Source organism: Halichoeres trimaculatus, unplaced genomic scaffold (genome assembly GCF_033239565.1).
Source record: "Halichoeres trimaculatus isolate MK-OKI-2021-1 unplaced genomic scaffold, fHalTri1.1 fHalTri1_scaffold_3, whole genome shotgun sequence".
NCBI lineage: Eukaryota > Metazoa > Chordata > Actinopteri > Labriformes > Labridae > Halichoeres > Halichoeres trimaculatus.
The window spans coordinates 41674950-41697338 of NW_027437181.1; the positions used below are offsets into that span (position 1 = coordinate 41674950).

A 22389-nucleotide genomic window follows, 5' to 3' on the forward strand; every position below is an offset into this window, starting at 1 on the left:
TACGAGCCCACAGACTCAACCGCTGAGCCACAGCCCCTCTGTGCCTTCACTGAGCATCAGACGGATGAACAGATGGTGCTGTCTGCTGTGCCACACTTCAGGGCACTTCATGATGACATGACACCCAAGAAAAGAAACACTGTGGATTCTCTCAAAACTCCATCATCATCATCATCATCATCATCATCATGATCATCACCTTTCCACTGAATATTCAGATTTAAAGTCCATCTCTAGATACCTGTTAATTCCTGAGCTCATTTGGTGTCCCTTTAAATCGTGTAAAATCATACAGTGGCTCTGTGGAGGAGGTCAGAGACTCCGTCTGACAGCAGATCAGATCAGAAAGAAAAGATGAGATTCAGAGAGGCAGGATTCAGCTGAGGTGCAGGCTCTGGAAACATGTTTACACTCTCCAGGAGTGGACTGAAGGAACCAGTGTTGAGACCAAAACAAGCATCTGTTAAGACGACAACAAGAGAGTTTCTCAACCACCAAGGCTCAGAGACCACAAAAAGGTTTCCCAGGTCAATCCAACATAAATTGTGTGATTCAGGTTTTAGACTACCTCTGTATGACGTTTCTGTTTTCTGACATGTGATGTTCTTTGTTGAACCAATTTTTCTACAAAATAATATCAAGGTGAATTGATTACCCTCATTATGGACTGATTTCAGCCATCAAAGAAAAGGAAACCAAAAGCACTGTTTCAAAAGTCTTTTTTCATTTTTTCTCACACTCTTCTATTCAAAGACTGTGGATTAAACATGATTATTCCACTTTTAAATCTCAGCTTGAATAATACTGTGAGGATTGATGAACTGCTCTAAGTTAAGCAAGACATCATTTACCATTTCTACAGTAATAATATTTAGAACAAGCAGCGACCTCTGGTCTAAGAATCTGAGCCAAAGCGAGAGTGCTATAATCTGCAGTTCCTCTAGAGGCCACTTGAGGTTGGCTCCAGAAGTATCAGAAGTCACATACACACCAAGCTAAAAAAAAGACGTTCTCACAGGAAAAATTAACCTAATTACAGCCTGTTAAAAAAGAAAAATCAATTATAACTCACTAATTTATCTTACGACACACTGCTTAGGAGGTGAATTTTTTTCTAACTCAGCACTTTAGAGGATATTATGATCTAGAATTCGTTCAATCAGAGGCACAGCTCAGCTGCTGAGACTGATGAACTTCCTACAGCTGTTAGTGTGAAGGCTCAAAGTCCGCCCCATTTTCAATAAGGCCACGCCAGCTGATTAGCTAAAAAAAATCTGTTTCAGAAACAGACATTTGACATAATGGTTCATTTATTGTACAGTCTATGACTTATAACTTCACTTTTAAAAGCATAATCCAACTGTGGCCTTACTGAAAAGAATCAGACCATCAGGAAAAAGTGCTGTAGCAAGCATCATTTCATCCTTTCGTATCCTGTTAAAGATCCGTATGCTAAATGATTGATTTAAGCTCCTGACTCTGAAATATATGCATATGACCCCGGTTGATCGATCACAGATATATCAGTTAGACAGATATGATGATACTCCCTATATTCTACCATATCAGTACCTCTTTTTGTGACAGATAATGGAAATTCATTTGTTTCTGTAGAATTTAAGTCTTGACTAGTTTACAGCTCATTTTGCATCCCAGATGAAAATACAGTGGTCAAAACTAAAACCAGTTGATATCTGACAGCATCTGCTAATCTAATGAAGCTGACCAGCAGTCTATACTTCAGCGCAGACTCGCATTAATCAGCCTATAGTTCACTTTAACTATCCTCACCAACCCTCTGAAATGAGGATTACCCAAACTCCTGGCTCAAATTAGGAACAAAATTAAAATAATTGAAGTCTTCAAATACATGAGAATTTTTTTTTTTTTTTAAAGGTCACTTTTTGTAAATCACAGCACGATCAAAGCAAAAAGGCAGGTGATCCTCTTTCTGCCATCTAACTTGAAAAGAATGAATGTATCTTCAACTTTCTGGGAAACAACTCAGGCTGAACCAAAGAGATCAACAACAAGTAAAATCTTTCCAATCTAGGGGATGAACAGAGAATTTGAACAGAAGCAATTGCTGCACTAATTTTACAACACCTGTTGCCCACATTACTGTCATTAGAAATAAACATTACCAAGAGATTTGAAAGATGTCATTTTGAAAACACCAAATGAGCATTACTTTGGAACAAATATCCCTGTTTTTAATTATAGTTAAACAAAATCAACCTTAGCTCAGAGGTTTGGCTCACATGGAGCATAAAACACAGAAAATGGCTCATAGTTGGAAGTCTGGGGCCTTGGACTATAGTAATGGATAAATGTCCTTAAGTGAAGTAGATTTTGTAAGGACCATGAGAAAGTAATAAGTCTCATTCCAGGACCTCCTCTACTTTGAGAGGGCAGTGCTGTATTAAAACACATGCTTCACTCTGTGACTTACATGTGGCTGAGGAGCACAAACAGGGAAACCCCCAGCTACTATCGATGGTTTTACAAGAGACTCCACCACCCTGTGCAGAGGTTATTTTATTACTTCAATCCTGCAGCTTTTGAGAAATGCATCTGCAATGAATGGTATTATGGTTATATTGAATCATGGGGATTAAGGGAAATGATAGTTTTATTCTCATTCTAAGGTCTGATCCGGTCTTGGTATGGAAGCTGAGACATTCATTTGTTCTGAAGTCAATCATGCCCCTTCAGGTGGCCTGCTGATAGTGTAACCCCTGCAGCACACTGCTCCGAACTCAGTCTATTTATTAATCATTGTTTTAAAAAATAAAAAACGAGTTATACCTTTATAATGTCTTTGAACTAACGGAAAGGGTGTTATTATGTGAACTTCAGCAGTCTTCAAACCCCAAAAGTGTTTTGTTCCTTCTATCAACAGTGTCTGACATCCACCACAGACAGTGTTGGTAAAAGAACCAGCCCTCTCAGCTCACTGCAGCTGATTTTTGTTTTGTTTTGTGTTTCAGAGCAGAAAAAGCCTCTTTGTGCACTGAAAAAGGAAAAGGAACAGGATGATTTACGTGTCATCTGACACCAGTGTGTCTCACAGCAGTGGACTCAAACTATCAGACACTGTGACAACAAAAGCAGCAGAAAACGTACCGTGATGAGGCACCGGGGAACACCGCTCCAATTCCGCCCGCAGGATCAAGAATATTATCCTTTCAGGTCTGCTGGGGCTCCCTTTAGCAGACGAACCTCCGTCTGCTGGCTCCTCTTTCTTAAGGTTTTTCTCCTCTGGATGGAAAACGTCGTTCCCACTGAAGAGAGCGAACGGGCGGGTCTGGGGACGTGTGGAGAACCCGTTAGACCAATCAGCTGTCGGCAGTATCCAGCTGTGAGCCAATCGGGTTCCGGTTCCAACATAGAGCCGTGCGCTGATTGGTCGGTGCGGCAGAGACCTCCCAGTTGAAAGTACTACAGCACCGGGAGAGGAGCTGGGGATTTTCTCTCTTTCTTGAATCCGTTCAGATGGCGAACAAAGCAGGAAAAGAGCTGTAACAGGGAAAAAGAAATCTGATGGAGCATCCTCTCAGCCTCACCTTAAGTCTAAATCATTCTTATGAACTCAAACTGTGAGTTAGATCTACAACCAGGCCAATGACTCTGAAAATATTACCTTTGCATTTAAAATACTGCCACTGTCTGTGCTGGGCTTCAGCAAAGCTAAAAGGCCAAAGGGTGAACTTTTTGTTTGTTTTGATCATAGTGCCCCCTGTGGACAAAGTGCTGTCTTAGCCATGGCAGTTTCCATCTTTTAATGTATCAATTATGTTACTGAAATGTTCTGATGACGTGTACATTAACATTTCTGCCAAAGTAAAATCCCAAACCGAACCCAAGTCTGTCTAAAAGCTCTGAACATTCAGCAGAAGCTTGACAACTCTTCCAGCTGATGTCTTTACATTAATCGATTTATCACTATGTAAAACTGAGAGAGTTCAAAAACCATATCAGTGGACACAGACCAGAAAGTTGTGAAATTGTGCAGAAGAGACAAAAATTGGTGCAAAAACACAGCTCAGAAAAGAAGAAATATTTGGGTCTAAAATGCTGTTTGAGGTTTAAAAAAGTCTGAATGTGAAAAACAATCCTGATCAAATCCAGATCCTGATCCTGCCACAAAAACATACCGATATGTTTCCCCAATATCGCCCCCTAATGGAGGACATGTGCCTTGGTCAGAAGCAGAGTTTGCTGATGTTCACGCAGCAAGTAACACTGCAGAAAACTGACCACTGATCATCTGGGAACAGAGACACCTGAGGGACAGGTGAGCTTTGATTTTGTCGGCCTGTGATGAAAGCATCATGAGGATGTTTTGTGCTCACTGGGACTGGATTTACAGAAACAACTCAAAGAAATGGTTAACACATAGAGCATTGAGATGTTACTTTCACATTTGAAAACAGTCAGAGCTGCTGGTCCTCATTTTTGCTAAATCAGATGTTGCCCTCTGAGAAAAAGTAACATCACTGACTGAGCTTTAAACACCTGGACCAGGAGTCGTTAGGCTCCTGAAATTTCTAGTCTCAGGCTCATTGTTGGCAAAATCTATGACTGACTCAGTTCTTACATTTGACTTTGGCAGATCTGAGACAACAGGAAGAAGGTTTAAATGCACATTTTTCCTCAGACTAGTGGCAAGAAAGGAAACACTCTTCTTTTGTGTAAATAAAATTAGAGGTCAACCGATATGGGTTTTTTGGGGGCCGATGCTGATGCTTTCCAAATTTGGGCAGCCGATGCCGATATGCATAGCCGATTTTTCCAATTTGATATTCAGGCCGATTGTTAAATAAATATATGTTTATCACATTTTTGTGAAACGCAGCAATTCTGAGCAACTAAAAGAAATCTACTACAACAAGTCGTGTCCAGTCCTCTGAACATTTATTCAGCTTTCAAAACAATGAAATATTTCGTCTGAGTAAACACACAATGTAACAAGCAGTAGTAAACATTCACACTCTTCTTAAAATGTCAAAAAAGAAATTTAAACTTATTAATATAATTTGAACAAAAGTATGCAATGTATCCAAGTGGTTCCACAAGTTTGAGGTGCTCATCTTTTTTGTGCCTGATCAAAAATTGCGTCATTTTATACAACGGATCAAAAATCGGCTTTTTAAAAGAAAATACGGCCGATGGCCGATAGAGACAAATGTCCAAATATCGGGCCGATATATCGGCCGGCCGATATATCGGTCTACCTCTAAATAAAATGTTACATAGATTGCTCTGGTTTAAAGAATGACTGGGCATACTGACACCAAATATTATGATTTCTGGAAAACAACACCATCATTTGTAGCTCATGTGCTTTGGCTTTGCCCAAAACGAGGAGAAATCTGGCCTTTATTCATTTATTGCTGCAATAATTTGTGATTTTCTGGAGACCCTGTTGCCCTAAAAGTAATGTTTTGAGCCATGCAGCAAAAACCTGAGAGCATTTTCTATACTGTTGGCAAGGATACTTTAACTACTGGAACAGAGAGACAGATTTTATCTGACTTCAATTCATGGATGAGTCACCAAACTTAAGAAAAAGTGAATGATATTTCACAAGAGGCTGTGCTCACAACTTTTTACAATGTGACAACCCCATAGAAACCACTATTTTATTTTATAGAAGTGTATTGTATGAGTGTATACATCCTCGATCGTCTTTAATTTGTGACTTGAGACAAATTATTTTGGAATATATGTTTGTAATTATTTTGTAACTTCTGTTTGTTAACATTTTAAAATGAATAAATCCTGTTGTGTTGAAAAAAAATCAGCTACATACAGCGAGAGATTTACACAGTGCATAAAATCAAGCAATAAATAAAAGCAAGGTGCTCACAAAAACGATTAAAGTTTTATTTATTGCAACACGTGTATCAGCTGGGATTTGACAAAATAACCAAATTTCTATGAATGGAAAAAGAGAACAGCAGTCATACATCAGGGAGGTTCAAACAAGGAAACAAGGGAAAATGTCTGTTTTTACTCAAAATATATGTTAAATTATTTGCAAACTATGTAAAATATGAGGGGGTAAGCAAGATTATTTGAGTCAAAATAAATGGCTGTATGGAATTGGTTTTTGATCTTCCAAATCATTTTTTTTAAATATGTATTGACAGTACCCCCCACCCCCACCCCACCCCCCCACCACACACACACACACACACACACACACACACACACACACACACACACACACACACACACACACACACACACACACACACACACACACACACACAATTAGTATCATTGCTGTTGTTCGTGGTGGAAGTGGTGGTTTCAGCTGTGTTTTCTTATGGTGTTTTATAGAAGAAGCTACAGGCCGGGTTGTCAGATGAGCTCTAGGCCTTTGACATATGACTGAAGAGACCTCTGAACAAATTTATCTGCTGTGAAGCTTAACCATTCAACAAAAACTTTTCTGTTGCCTGATAAACCATGATAACCTTTAAAATGACATCTCAGATCAGCCTCCTGATATTGTCAACTAATGAAATAAAAGTCGAATGGTACAACATGGGCGCCCCCTGATGGTAACACAAAGCACCCCGGTCCAAGAAAAAAAGAAGATAATTCAGAATAATTCACTAAAAAAGTGAAAAAAATAAATTGGGTTTATATTCTGTCCGGCCCTGTCATTACCATTCTTAGTGAACTCCCACTTTGACCCTAAGTTCCCAGGCTCCTGAATAACATGGAGTCAACACTGACTGAGCTTAAGTCAGGGCCCGAGTGGGACTCATTTTCAGTTCTGGACTTTCATGCCTCAGACCGCCCCACTTTAACTGATGTGATAACCTTTTATGTGAAGTCTGTCCTGTAACCCTTTGTCATTGATACATTAATTAATGTGATTTTTGGTCAACTACAGACCTATATCTAACCTCTCTTTCATTTCTAAGATATTGGAGAAAGTTGTTGCGAATCCGCTCTGTGAGTCTCTTCATAGCAACAGTCTCTTTGAGGTCTTTCAGTCTGGGGTCAGAACCCACCAAAGCACTGAGATTACGCTGCTGAAAGTAACCAACGATCTACTTTTGGCTTCGGACAGTGGTCTTCTTTCTGTGCTCATCTTGCTTGATCCTAGTGCCGCTTTCAACACTATTTATCATTGCATTCTTTAGCACAGATCAGAGGGTCTTCTTGGTATCTCAGGAACCGCTTTACCTTGGTTTCAATTGTATCTTTCGGATCGACATCAGTTTGTTCATGTGAACAATGTATCTTCTTCACACACCAGGGTGCAATATGGAGTTCCTCAAGGTTCAGTGCTCGAACCGATTCTTTTCATCTTGTATATATTCCCTCTTGGCAATATATTGAGGAAACACTCCATAAACTTTCACTGCTGTGCAGATGACACTCAGCTTTACTTGTCAATGAAGCCTGAAAAAACCAATCGCTTATCTAAACTTGAAGCATGCCTCAGAGACGTAAGGTCCTGGATGAGCAGAAACTTCTTACTGCTGAACTCAGAGAAGACTGAAGTCATTGTTCTTGGACCCAAACATCTCAGAGAAGCTTTCTTGAACAACATCGCCGCCTCTGACGACATCAGCTTGGCTTCCAGCACCACTGTCAGGAACCTGGGAGTTCTTTTTGATCAGGACCTGTCTTTCAACTCTCACATCCACCAGGTCTTAAGGACAGTATTTTTTCATCTTCGTTATATCAAGAGAATTAGACACACCTTGTCTCAGAGCGATGCTGAGAAACTGGTCCATGCTTTCGTTTCTTCTGGACTACTGTAACCCTCTTATCCGGCTGTCCTAATAAGTCTAGTAGGACCCTTCAGCTGGTTCAGAATGCTGCCGCTCGTAGTACTGACTTGGACTGGGAGGAGAGAGCACATCTCTCCAGTGTTAGCGTCTCTACACTGGATACCTATAAAATCTAAAATAGAGTTTAAAATTCTTCTTCTGACTTACAAAGCGCTTAATGGTATCGGGCCATCCTATCTTAAAGACTTAATTGATCCGTATTATCAGTCTAGGTCATTGCGTTCTAAACATGCAGGTCTGCTCGTTGTACCTAGGGTCTCTAAAAGTAGTATGGGAGGTGGAGCCTTTAGTTATCAGGCTCCTCTTCTTTGGAATAACTTACCGGTTGAAGTCCGGGGAGCAGACACGGTCTCAACCTTTAAGAGTAGACTTAAAACTTTCCTTTTTGATAAAGCTTACAGTTAGAGCTGGATCAGGTCTGAACCAGCTCTTAGTCATGCTGCTATAGGTTTAGACTGCCAGGGGGAACTGACACACAGGGCTCCTGTTACCCTCTCTATCTGTCAGTCTAACTTCTAGTGTTAATGTCCTGTTATAGTTACTGACCATACACCTCTCTGGGAGGCTCTGAGTTTGTCTTGTAGGTTCCTCAGGATCGGTGAAGTGGACGGTCTGCAGCTACGGCTTTGGATTAGTGACGAGAATGGCCTGCTGGTTTCACCTTAACTGTCGCCACAACGCCAAACTACGGACTATGTCTGTGTCTGTGTGTGTCTCTCTCTCCCTTTCTGTGTGTGTGTGTGTGTGTGTGTGTGTGTGTGTGTGTGTGTGTGTGTGTGTGTGTGTTTGTGTGTGTGTGTGTGTGTGTGTGTGTGTGTGTGTGTGTGTATCCCTCTCTCTCTGTCACGTCCCCTCCCATTTCTCTCTATACTTCTCTCTCTCTATCTGTCTCTCTCTAACCCCAACACAGTCTCCTCAGATGTCTGTCTAACATGAGTCTGGTTCTGTCCGAGGTTTCTGCCCTTTAAAGGGAAGTTGTTCCTCTCCATTGTAACTTGCTAAATGCTACAAAGTCCTGTTCTCATGGTGTATTAAGATAAGATAAGACTCCTTATCTGGTCTTGATGTTGGGTTTCTGTTAATAAAATTTTCTTAACATGTACGGGTCTAGACCTGTAAATGTTTTTGTAAGGTGTCTTGAAATAACATTTGTTATGATGTGGCTCTATACAAATTCAGATTGATAAATTGATTGATTAATATGCATCAGTGCAATAAGTTAAATGCTTTGGTCTGATGAGACAAAAATTTAAATCTTCAGTGTGGATACCAGGCACCACTCATCACCTGGATGATACCATCCCGCATGGTGGTGGCAGCATCATGCTGTGGGGACATTTTTTTAAGCAGCAGGAACTGGGAGGTCAGTCAGGATTGAAGGAAAGATGAATGCAGCATTGTAAACAGACATCGTGCTCCAGAATGCTTTAAACCTCAGACTGGGGCGACAGTTCATCTTTCAGGGCAATGACACAGCCAAAAAGATCAAAAGTGTGGCTTCAGGACAGATCTGTGAATGTCCTCGAGGGGCCCAGCCAGGGCCCAGCTCTTGAAACCGATCAACCATCTCTGGAGAGATCTGAAAATGTCTGTGCACTGATGCTCCCCATCCATTGAGCTTGAGAGGTGCTGCAAAAAAAAAAAAAAAAAAAATGGGCTCAACTGCCCAAAGACCTGTGAGCCAAGCTTGTGGCATCATATTCAAAGACTGGAGGCTGTAATTGCTGCAACAGGTACATTAAAAAAGTATTCAGCAAAGGCTGTGACAACTCATGGACAAGTGAAAAAAGATTTTTACATTGAAAAAAAGCAAAATTTTATTATTAAATTTTTAAAAATGGCAAAAAGTTCCAAAATATTTTACAATTAAAAAAACGCATGTTTGTGGGTGATGGAGATGATGCATGCAAAAAGAAAGGAAATGCATAGGAGGGTGATAAGAAATAGTTCATTAAAAATGGTGAAAAAAAAACCTAATAATGGAATAAGGTGAAGAAGGAAGGAAAGATATGGGGGAGAAAAACAAGTTAGATGCTACTTTACTGGCCTTGTCACCTCATATGGTGAATCCACTGAGGCCTGCAGCTACAAAAGTGATAAAAACATGCTAATCATGGCATTGCAATAGTCAGTGATCTACCTGACAAGTAAAAGCTGTATCCTGAGCTCAGCAAAGAATGGAAGTATGAAGTGACCAAGTACTTAAAGTTGAGAAATCAGGACATGCAACTTTCAGATCATAGAAAACTTTGAAAACAGTTCTGGCAAGAGGAATTCATGAACTGAGGAATCAATCAGGAACTACAGAAATTAAACGATGCATACCACAAAGCAGGAAGTAGATCTATAGAGACATACAAACAGGTTGTATACAGGAACACATGGTGGAAAAATAGAGCGTTGAAAGGCTACTCTGACAGACAAGACTACACTTACATCAGGCTACAATTACATTAAAGAAGCTAAAACTGGATTCTTTTGTGAGCTAGTCCTGGGCCTAAACTCATTTCAGAATAAAACAACCATTACTTCAAGTGCTCTAAGGAAATGTATATACGTTCAAAAAACGAATTCCTGAGTAGGTACCTGGGATGTAGGTGTTTTTTTTGATACAGTAGAGTGTTAAGATGCTCAGAGCCAGGATCCATGAATTCAGGTTTTTTTTTTACCTCAACACATACAGATTAAAGACAGACTGTTTATTAACCAGGCTGATAATTCGCGCTGATTTACAACATTTTGCGGCATATTGGCCTTGGCTTTTTTTTTTTATCCAGCAGCCAATAAGAACACAGTTGAAAACTAGTCACCAGCTTTGTCCTACCTAAAGGGACCATACCTCAAATACCTTTAAACAAAGATAAGTGAAAGATATTTTAGTTTAATTGAAATTTTGGAAAACTTTATTTACTGCATAAATTGTTGGGGTGTCATGACTTTGTTGGTATAAAATGACACATCAATAAAACAAACATGACTGTAAATAGATAAAAGTCTCTGATCATGAAGGAAAATTTAAAAGTATAGAGAGTCCATTGTAAATAATCAGTTTTGCCTCGGATTTGTGTTGTTGACACAATTGCAATGTGTTACTCAAAATGCCATCGCACTATTTGTTTCATACGTATATGTCTGTCAAATACATCAAACAAAGTTCGAAAGGTAAGCCAACATGTTTTCTTTCTCCCTCCCTCAAGCTGACGTTCCACGAAGGGAGCAGGTTTTGGTTTCAGCTTTCGCTCAAATCAAGCTCCCTTAAGTATTACCGGAAGTCCAAGCACTGTACTTTAAAAATTGAAGCAGAAAACGCGGACTTACATAATATGTATTCGTGTTGGAGTTATACAATATATATATATATACATATATATATATATATATATATATATATATATATATATATATATATATATATATATATATATATATATATATATATATATATATATATATATATATATAATGTCACTAAAGCCCCAGAGTACATTTAAAAGTGTCCCATAATTTTCAAAATTGTTGCAGTTTTTTTTCTATTTCTTTTCTGCCTTTTGTGAGTTTTACATCAGATGATCACAACTCGTATTGTAAGAGGACATCACAATTCAAAGAAAATGTTTAAAACATATTTATATTGAAAATTTATGTTTCAATAACAAGTCAAAAAAGGGGAAGAATACAACTGCAGCTAACTGATCGGTGGCCATATGAAGTCAAAGTAGTATTTCGATAGTTACTTTATTTTGAAAGTAAAGAAGCGGATGTTCTTACGATAGTTAAAGACATCATCACAGTCGTGTCCTGTCTCCATCCACATTGAAAACGCACAGGTAAACGCTCCTGCTTCTTACACGAACACTTGCTCCAAGGGTAATGAAATGTCATGAATTTTAACGATTCCAACACGGTGTTGTCTGTCTTAATGTGGCACCTTCATGTTGAGTGTGTAATGTTATCATTCACGTTCATACGTTTCGTTTATGCTGAAGGAAAGTTCATCTCAAGCTTCAAACTAGCCTTTAGCACAGGATTAGCTAAGAAAAGCTAGCAGAGGCTAGATAATTGCTTTAAACTTCAAAAGTAAACTTATGTAATTTAACCAAAAGCGTGATTTAATACTGAAGACCATACTTGAAATTTCTTGATAAATAGGCTTATATAGAATATGTTGTCGGCAATGTTATTATAGGATTAACAATTGTGTTGAACGTTGAGCTAAGTGGCTAACATGACCATGAACCGCACGCGCCGTTCCATACACCGGATCCCTCTGCATTATCTCTACATTTATGACTTCTGGGTTGATTTACAGAACCCCGCTGCCATCAGCGCCCTGTGTCAGACGTTGTTTGGTGTAGACTAATGTTTCTGTCAATTCGGCTGAGGTAAGATGTGTCATTAGCACTGACTCTCCGTGTGTTTTAGACTTCATGAAGTTAGCTACCTGTCATTGACGTCACCAGAGATCAACAGATAACACCCTACAAGTTTGATGTTTAAGGGGTTGTTGTTTATGAGAATCCGCTTGAGCTCCTTAGAAAATACGTAAAGTGAAACGAGCTTAACAGCACGTGTGGAGTGAGTGTGCCCCCATCGATGACAGATCCAGGAAACAGTGTTGAAGTTAGCTAGCTCTGCTGTGTCTCATGTCAACACTTCACTCCTGAACAGGAGCCCTCCCACAGGTAGACTTCAGCTTTAGCCGTTGAGGTTTCAATTTAAGTCAGTTAAGTCAGCCTTGATTCTGCTTTTTAGCTTTTTGCTCACTAGACAGTACATAAAAACTGTGATAGGAGGCAAATCCTGTCTGTGAAAACAAAAAAGTTACAGGTGAAACTCACGTCATTCAAAGACAATGTTTTGACTCTATTTGCTGCTGTCTCTAACAACTGTGTCTAGACTGATTCCAACTGGTTTTTGCAAAAGTTGACTGACAAACTGTATACATGACAGGCTATACATGTTTGTCTTTTGCTTGTCCCACTGGGTGCTGTAGATCTATTCAAAAGGGTATTTACAGCTAGGTAAATGGATAACAACAGGAAAAAACGCTGTGTGCATAAATGTGAAATTCTTCTATGATCATGTTATCTATGATCTATGTTACAAAATAGATTTCAGGGTTTTTAGAGTTGTGAATAGAGGTATAGACCTCTGTACAGTGCACTGGTGTCTGGTGTTCCAGGTGGGGTTAATTGCTGGATCTCATGTCAGTCTTACTTATACCTGACAGTGCACCCACACCATCACACCCACTCAGCCATTTTCAGACTCCACTGATCTTACATGTCTGACAGGAGGCTGTGTTCTGAACATAATGTGGTCCTGAGGCACCAAGGCTATTTCAAATGACAATCCAGTGAATATTTTCTTTTCAATTTTCCAGAGTGAATGATTTGGACCAATGGAGACAGCAGGAGTTTGTGAGATTGATGTGGCCACCAGAAGAATAGTGGGAGGCAGTGATCCTCCACCAGACCTGGACAGCCCATGTCAGGTAAGACCTTTGATTTTGGGTGTGTCGTGATGTTAGATGACACTCATACCTCCACTGCCAAAAGTTAGAATAAAAGTACCAATAAGACTGATTATGGATCAGAGAAGACGCGTCCATATTTGTGAGTTTCAGATACAGTGTGCTACACTTTTCCTTCAGTGCTCAAAGTGATACTCTGGGATGGAACAAGTTGGGTCCTATCACAAGGTTTAGGGCAGAAATTACCCCTACAACAGTGTTTTTGTGCAGCAGAAGCCCAGAGCGCCCGCACCAAACACCCCCTCCCTGCTCGTCTGCTGGTTTCCTCTGCACTCAGACCGGGCCATATTTTACTTGACCAAAAACACAAATAAACGAACTCCCACCAAAAAAATCTGATATCGGTCTGCAGTCACGCTTTATTAAGAGAATTTTTAGCGCATTACTTTTACACAAAAACACAGCTAAATGAGGCTCTAGTTCTCATTGTACCATAAAACAGCGCTACCTCCGCTGCAGAGCCACAGCTGGCTACGAGGCGCTCGCCGCTTAGTGTATCAGTCCGCGCGCAGCGTGCCAGATATAAACAAACGCAGGTAGTCTGTCAGGACAAATTATGCAATAACAACGTAAAGATGAGTGATTATGAGAGCAAGGACGACCTGTCGTTCACTTTGCAAGCAAAGTGAAACGTGAATGCAGGCTGATATCAGACTTCTTTGGTGGGAGTTCGTTTATTTGTGTTTTTGGTCAAGTAAAAAATGGCCCCGTCTGAGTGCAGAGGAAACCGGCAGAGGAGCAGGGAGGGAGTGTTTGGTGCGAGCGCTCTGGGCTTCTGCTGCACAAAAATGCTGCTGTAGGGGTAATTTCTGCCCTAAACCTTGTGATAGGACCCAACTTGTTCCATCCAGGGGTATCACTTTGAGCAGGGAGAGGTTATGAACCAAACTTCAGTGAAAGGCAGAAAAAATACATTTTTCAAGCCAGTAGATAAAACAAGGTACAGGAATGCAGTGCATGATTCAGGCAAGGCACTCAAACCCAAACTACTTCAATGAAGCTGTTTTTGAAATTGCTGAGTAATTATTTTCATTGTGTCATCAGGAGGAGGTTGCAGGGTTTAGTTTGGGATTGTGCTGTGCTGAGGAGGAGAGGGGGGAGACGCCTGGAAGAGAGGGCAGTCCTAGTGACCTCGGGGAAGCAGATCTTGACCCTGGAGAAGACCCAAAGACTGGAGAGGACCAGGCTTTTGGTAGGATGCACAAAGACATTTGAACATGGATGAAGCTTGTTTTTAAGTTAAATAAGACTAAATAGATGTAAGAAGAAAAATAAAACTTTCTGATTTGGTCCAAAACTTTTATAATACATTTAAAGGTAAATGGACTAGTACTTCTGTAGATCTTTTCTAGTCTCCCAGACCACTCAAAGTGCTTTACACTTCAAGTCTTATTCACCCATACACACCACATTCACACACTGATGGTGGATATCCTATCCTTATCTAATACATTCACACCCATCCACACACCACTGACCAACAGTAGGAGCAATTTGGGGTTCACTGTCTTGCTCGAGGACGCTTTGGCATATGACTGTAGGAGCTGGAATCGAGCCCCCGACCTTTCAACTGAGAGGCAACTACTCTACCACCGAGCCACAGCCGCTCCAAGCGGTATAAATCAGAGTGGTGTGAAGTCTAAATCAGCTCCACACAAGAGAACGCCTTTCAGTCAACTTTTATGACGGAGCAGCAACATCAGAGGTGGCCATAATTGTTGCTTCTGCATCTTTCATGACTGTTGTTCTGCAGCAAGCCACCTCACCACCAATCAGCTCCCCTCAGACTGGCGTTTGTGTAGATAATCTCCAACCATCAACCGGTGTAGATCAGCTCAACTCAAACAGCAGCAGAGGTTAAAAAATGTCTCTTCACGTTCAGTGTTCTTCATTCTCTCCTGGCTTTCTTTCAGGGAAGGAGGTCGTCCTTTTGATGCAGGCTCTGAACTCTCTGGCCACCCCTGAAGAGAAACTGGCTGCTTTGTGCAAGAAATACGCTGACCTGGTGAGCTGAGCATGAGGAAACATCAACATGTGAATCTCTGATTTCACCTTTAAATTGCATCACAGAATTTTTCAGTGGTGCTCATCAAATCTTAAAATAACTGTCATGTATGAGTTTTCTACATTTACAAATCCCATAATAGGAGTAGCTGACACGTCATTTTACATGTTTTCAAAGAAAGTGCAAAACTGGATGACAATGACAATCTTGAGGCTACAATGTATACTCAGTAGCCAAGTTTGACTTTTACTACCACATTTCAACTTGAGGCTGTGTGGAAGTATCACCCACATTTTTTACGTCTTAAGTAGTTAGGATAAAGATCAACTTTGTCCCGTGAAAGAAATGTGTCTTGGACCACAGCCTAATAAACACCTGGGCAATAATCCTGCTGTTCAATCAGCATCTGGATATGCCACACCTGTGAGGTGAATGGATTACCTCAGCAAAGGAGAGCTGCTGGCTACACAGATTTAGACAAATGGGCCTTTGGTGTCTTTGGTCTTTGAGTTCAGCTCATGAAAAATGGGAGAAGAAACATAAATGTTGTGTTTTTATTTTTGTTGAGTGTAATCACACAGAAGGTGTGAGAGGAAATGCCAGACACTTGCATTGTCATTTGCATGCCCAACTCATGGATGTGCATTATAAATATGCACTCATAGTAATCAAAATAGCACCAAATTGTTGAAGTGTTTCAGTCAGTATGTTTAAACACAGCTTCAGAAATCAGACTATGAGCTTAGTCAGCACGAGACCAGACTATTGAAATGCATTTTAACAGCTTAGTTTGACTGACTAACAGACTGACTAAGCATAGCTTGATTAACATGGAGATAATGCGATTGCTGTCGGGTTATGGTTGGAGTCATCAGGACTTAGCAGGTCTCAGCACGCCTCAGCTGGCAGAGGAAGTAGATGACCATGATTCTCATACAGTCTACGGCTCCAACACAACAAACACGATGATACAAACAGACACAAAAACATGAAGACCTACAGCTGCATCCATCTCAGCCATCTTTTTTAGGATGCTGATTCCTCTTCAGGTGAACTGAAACTAGTTTGATACTCATGCTGCTTTGCTTCTTGAAAAAGGACACAGTGCTGTCTATTGAAGCAGAGTGAGACGTTTTCTGCCAGAAGTCTGATTCTCTTCTCTGCATGTAAACACAGGCAGGACTAGACCGCTCACTGTGACTTTGTGATCAAGCTATGACCTTGGTCACACCGCTGTGTGCATGTCAATGTACTGACTGTGACTTCTCAGAGCTCACGATCAGCCTGACCTCCATCAGCTCCTCCTGTTCCAGTTTTACATCTGGATCTAAAATGCATCCAGTCACCAGGCCAGGATTGTCTGATAGGTGTTAGAGTAATCTTCCTAATCAACCTCCCTGTGCTCAGTTGGAGGAGAGCCGCTGCATGCAGAAGCGCCTGAAAGCCCTGCAGAAGAAGCAGTCTCAGATCGTGAAGGAGAAGGTCCACCTGCAGGGGGAGCACAGCAAGGCCATCCTGGCTCGTAGCAAGCTGGAGAGTCTCTGTAGGGAGCTGCAGAGACACAACAAGACCCTGAAGGTAGACCTGACCCTGCTGGGTTCATTATCAGCTGGTTCCTGTCCTCTGCTCTGCTCAGTGCCCTCTCTCATATCCACCCCTGCTGCCTGACAGGAGGAGAACGCCCAGCGGTCCAGGGAGTACGAGGAGCAGCGGAAGGAGGCCATGCTGCACTTCCAGATGACCCTAAGCGACATCGAGGTGGAGATGGAGCAGCACAGCTCTCACAACACCAAGCTGAGGCAGGAGAACATGGAGCTGGCTGAAAAGCTCAAGAAGCTCATCGAGCAATACGAGCGCAGAGAGGAGGTATGACCCTTCACCGACTCTTTCCTCTGCCTGGCCGTTTGACTTAAGCTGCATGGTACACAGTGCACGGTACAGCTACGGTATCAAAAAGTACAAAAAAAATCAAGTGTGATGTTCATATGTAATGCTTCACCGCCGTAAGCAGCAACCGCAATCTTCTTTATTTTTCAAGGTGAAACTAATAACATACAGAACATCAGTTTAAATACTTTCAATGATAAATATAGAAACAATTTCATTTATTATTACAAAGTTAAAAATATAAAAACTAACAATGTCACAGAAGTCACAATCCTGAACTAGTTTAAAGGGATAGTTCAGTTTTTTTGAAGTGGGGTTCTATGAGCTCTATGTGACCACTAAGGACATTAGATACAGTAGAAAGGTGTCTCCTCTCCCTCAGTGAGACACAAACTTTAATCGATGGTGACAAGGAAATAGACGCTAACAGGGACATACCGTACCAAATTCAAAGGCTATTTTCTCTGCCTGCAAGAACTAAAATCAAAAAGTAATACCACAGTTTAAGAATATGCTACATAAAATATTTTTTAAGTGCATTAAGTCTTCGGAAATATAAACATTTATCTGGACCTAACTAACTCATGTGTCCTTCCGCGCAGCGCTAGTGCGGTCCTTCCCCCCTCCTCCTTTCAGCTGTAGGGAATGTAAATGTAATGTTTACATACAAAATGGCAGGGAAATTTTTTAGAGGCCAAAATCCAAAATGGCTTTCATGGAAACTATCTTTTTAAAGGCTTGACCTGCAATAATGGACAATACATGTTTTCAGACCTTATTTTTGTTGAAAAATACATATTTCAGGGTTACATAATGATTTGACCTTATTTAAACCTTCAAATTCAAGATGGCTGCCACTTTTGGTGTTTTTTCAGGGGTTTTTGGAGGGAGTTTATGCCATTTTGGAGGATTTTTTTTACATTTTGTTACAGAGTCTCTTTAAGGTTAAAATGAAAGCTCTGCTCCTGATGAGTTGAATAATATACAGTTAAAGTTCACAGAAATAACATCTGATGTCAGTAAAGTAGATGTTTATGTGTAAACAACACTTGTTGATTTCCCATTTCCCATTCAAAAGGACAATGAGGCTATGACTTTTTACCAAACTAAAGAGTAAAGATAACAGCTGCATTGTTGCCAGGTGTAAATTGTATCCCAGTAGTCTGGCTCTTTCAGCTTCAGAAGTGCCCGGCAATAGAAAGCAGGAGTGTAATCCAGCTTCACTGTGATGAAGTGTGATTGTGGTGTGCCGTTAGGTGGATGTCCTGACCCAGCCCTTCTTCTCTTCTTCTCCTCTGCAGCACATAGACAAAGTGTTCAAACACAAGGAGCTGCAGCAGCAGCTGATGGACGCCAAGCTGCAGAGAATCACTGAGATGATGAAGGAGGTGGAGGAGAAACAGCAAAGGGAGAGAGACTTTGTGAGTATACCCCTGCCTGCTCTTTGATGGATGGTTTGTCTGTTTTTAGTTTTTATCAGTGCGGGCAAGTTGGTTAAACGGAATCTTAAATCAGGAGATTGTCATGTGGTAAAAACATTCTGTCTGTGTGCTTCCTGCAGCTGCTGAAGGAGGCTACAGAGTCCAGACACAAGTGTGAGCTGATGAAGGAGCAGGAAACACAGCTTAAACAACAGGTGGATAACACACACACTGTCTGTCTGTCTGTCTGCACAGACAGTGCAGACAGACACTGTGTTCCTTATCTGTAATATACTGTAGACAGAGGTTAAAAAAGACGCCTTGCTCTCTCTGTGTCAGCTCTCACTGTACATGGACAAGTTTGAGGAGTTTCAGAGCACTCTGGCCAAAAGCAATGAGGTCTTCACCACGTTCAGACAAGAGATGGAGAAGGTGAGTGAAACACTGATCACGCTTACACATTATTGGTCAAAGTAGCTTCCCCGCAGCCTGCTTACTGTCTTTTTTTCCCTCCAGATGACCAAGAAGATCAAGAAGCTTGAGAAGGAAACAACACAGTGGAGAACCAAATGGGAAAGTAACAACCAGGCTCTGCTGCAGATGGCTGAGGAGGTGAGGATGCTTTATTCTCTTAGGGTGTGTCACACTGGTCATGTGGACTGTGCCCAAGCTTCAACCCTGAAGCCCAGTTTGTCCATTGTGACCACAAGTATACCTCTCTCAGGCACAGTTCACTTCATGCACGAACACAAGCACACATACAACGAGGACATGACGTTTCATGGCTGAGACCATTCCTCCCATCAGTCTTTTCAAACATGGTGGGGGTGTTGGAAGGCCATGTCACACCGGCTTCTTATAAACAGAGGCTTCATGAGGATGGGCCACGCGCCCTTAAAGAACTTTTATAGTCCATTCAGGTAGACCAGGAACAGCACAGTCGTCCTAAGTTCAGAGATGACAAACCAAAGCTCTGCACAACGAAGCTGGGTTGCTAACTTCGAGCTAACTTCAGGCGTTACCATGGGTTTTCCGTCCCACGACAATTGTTCACTTCTCACCAGGAAGAATCACAATAGTAACTTATGCTGAATGGCTGACCTTCTCCAGAGCTATCCAGAGCTGTTTAGGTTCTGGATCAGAGATTAACAAGTGTGAAACAACACCTCCTTACCAATCAGTTCCCAGGGATATCCTGAGTTGATATCCAGCTTCGTGGTACAGGCCCCTGCATCTCTTTGGTTCAGAACTCGTTTATAAAGAGCAACTCTCGAGATGTTTGAGCTCCAGTGTTAACTGATCTTTATCTTTTTTATTTTTAACATTACTGCTCAGAGCTTGTTTACTGCTGTGAAGGTATCCTGTTTCTGCACAGAGAGCTTAGCTGAATCTGACCTCCACCACTCCAACAAATAATAACACCAACCAGCAGTCTGCGCAGAGACTTCTGCTCAACGTTGTGCTCTTCTGCCCTGCACTGTTGGGACTCTGAGCCAGTTTATTTTGACCCTCCTTGGATAAGGAAATGAACAATCTCATTTTTATTCCGGCTTTTGTGTCTTGAGTTGACTTTGGATCATTTAACAGAGAAGCTTTGACTTTGTTTCTGTGTGATAAGTTTGGCTGCAGGCAAACACGGTTGCGATAATTAAACGCTTTGAAAGTTGACTTATCCTCCAAAAATGTGTAAATAAGTCATTTTGTCATCAGTACTTGGTGCTCATGGCATGTTGTGCTGTGTTGTAGAAAACCCTGCGCAGCGGCCACTTCAAGGCCCTCCAGGGGAAGCTGGAGCTGCTGGAGCGGCTGTGCCGAGCGCTGCAGAAGGAGAGGAACGACCTCAACAACCGGCTCAGCCTCCTCCAGGAGCAGGGGGACAAAGAGACCGCTGCAGATCCTGAAGCCCAGCCCCGGGAACCGTCAGCAAGGGCGGAGGATGAGGACGAGGGGGAGGATGAAGACGAGGAAGGCTTGGCACAGGAGACAGAGAGCATCCACCAGTCCCCCAGACCCCCTGAACTGGACCCAACACCAGCTGCTACTGACGAAACCACTACTGCTCCCAGCGCACTGAGCAGCCAGCCTGCTGAGACGCCCCCCTCAGAGCAGGACTGAGGGTCTGAGCCAGGGCTCCACACACCTCCAGACCAGTTCCACAGCTAGGCAGGAAAAATGTCAGATGGAGGTAGAGATTTCTCTTCTTTTGGTTTCAGACCGGTCTATCCAGGTCTCCATTTAACCTGACTCCCTCTGTCTCTGTGCGCTAGCTAAAGAAGAATGTAATGACGGTATCAGTCTCAGACTTTACCCACGTCCTATCGGATGTTCTGATTGGCTTCACGGTGAGCACTTTGTACTTCTGGTTTCTACTATAACTATTTTCATAAGGGAATTCCATGCAGTCGGCTCAGCCTTTACCTTTTCTCTTCACGTGGTTTGGGTCTTTGTTGTGGGTCACCTTGAATCAGTGTAGCCTTCCAGCCTGAGTGTGGATCTTAAGAGCTGGAGAAGGAGAGGAGATGCTCTGGAAAACAAGTCACGCGTGGGCTCGTTTGACTTCTACATTATAGTTTAGTTGAGTTGTTTTTCCCCTCATCGCGCCACACATTGGCTCATTTAAAAGTTTCCGTTTTGAGGCTCGAGTGGAAGAAGAATCACAACTGGAAGAAAATGGATACCTGTCAGCAGATGTACAGAGCTCAGTTCTCCCACACACTATGCTGAATGAAGTCAGTCGTCTCACACACGTGCATCCTCTGCTTTCTTCTTCAACTAGCTCCTTCTCTTACTCAGGCACGTCAGAGTCTGAAACGAAACGACCCCAAATGGACTGAGAAAAAAGTAATAAAACCGACTTGTAACAAAAGAGCTGAGCAAACAATGTAATAATAATAATTACAAAATGTAATAATAAAAAAAAAAGGATTAAAATCTAAGACATTTTTACATTTGAGGTTTTATCACATCTCAGGCTCAGCTCTTTTCTTACAGTATTGACCAGTTATTTCACTTAAGGCTTTATTACATTAAAAAAAAAAAAACATTTTAGGTGATTGTTTCGTTTCAGGCTCTAACAGGACAGTAGCTCATACGCCTCCTCAGTAATGTCTGACACTTGCTCCTTCAGCCTCTGTTTTTTGGGGATTTTGATGATTAAGTTGCTTTAATAACTAAAACTAATCCAGGAACAGCTTCTGTCTCCTTCTCACTCCTCTCCTCTCACACATGGCTTACCAAAGTGAAGTGAAGGAGTTTGTCCCCCTGCAGCTCACCTCCTGCTAACCAGGCTGTGGCTGTGGCTTTGAAACAGTTTATGGTAAAAATGTGACTCAGAGGCAGAGCTGACTCCTATTCTTTGTGCGTTTATAAACCCAGCAGCCGCTGCCCGCCCGTGACTTCTTCTGCCCTCAAACACTCTGTTCACGTCAACTCAGATTCAGAGCTGATGAGGACGCGTGTGCGGATCGGGAGCGGTTTACGTTATTTTCCATGAGTAGAGCAAACGTCCGGTCCCACCCTGAGCTGAGGAAAACACTTCAGCATCTGTTCCTCTTTCTTTGGCGTTGCCCCAGATTGACTCTCAGGTAATGTCAGAATCTACCTCTGCAGGAGAGACTAACTGTGAAAGAAGACGCATGAGTCACCATAGCTTTGGAGAGCTTTATTTTTACTAAAAAAAACAACAGATGAGCCCACAACCCTCTTTGATTGTACAATATTCTT

The 22389-nt window shown here is 41.7% G+C and overlaps 2 protein-coding genes across 3 annotated transcripts in view; one reads left to right on the top strand and one right to left on the bottom strand.

Moving 5' to 3' along the window:
* The window catches only part of ccdc102a (coiled-coil domain containing 102A), a 93387-nt gene extending 90089 nt beyond the window's left edge, over window positions 1-3298 (bottom strand). Inside the window, exon 1 of the mRNA XM_074667200.1 lies at window positions 3127-3298. The gene's annotated coding sequence lies outside the window, so the exon portion shown is untranslated. The remainder of the gene's footprint in view (window positions 1-3126) is intronic.
* Window positions 3299-11574: 8276 nt separating this feature from the next.
* txlng (taxilin gamma) lies at window positions 11575-22346 on the top strand. Of its 2 annotated transcripts, none has more exons than XM_074665916.1 (11): window positions 11575-11647; window positions 13204-13314; window positions 14398-14545; window positions 15267-15358; window positions 16766-16936; window positions 17030-17224; window positions 18547-18666; window positions 18807-18881; window positions 19006-19098; window positions 19183-19278; window positions 20413-22346. In XM_074665916.1, the coding sequence occupies exons 2-11, from the start codon at window positions 13222-13224 to the stop codon at window positions 20779-20781; spliced, it is 1452 nt and encodes a 483-aa protein (XP_074522017.1). In that variant the 5' UTR covers window positions 11575-11647; window positions 13204-13221; the 3' UTR covers window positions 20782-22346. The 2 variants fall into 2 exon arrangements, with proteins under 2 accessions (XP_074522017.1, XP_074522018.1); XM_074665917.1 differs by having other exon boundaries at window positions 11632-11687.
* The last annotated feature ends 43 nt before the right edge of the window (window positions 22347-22389 follow it).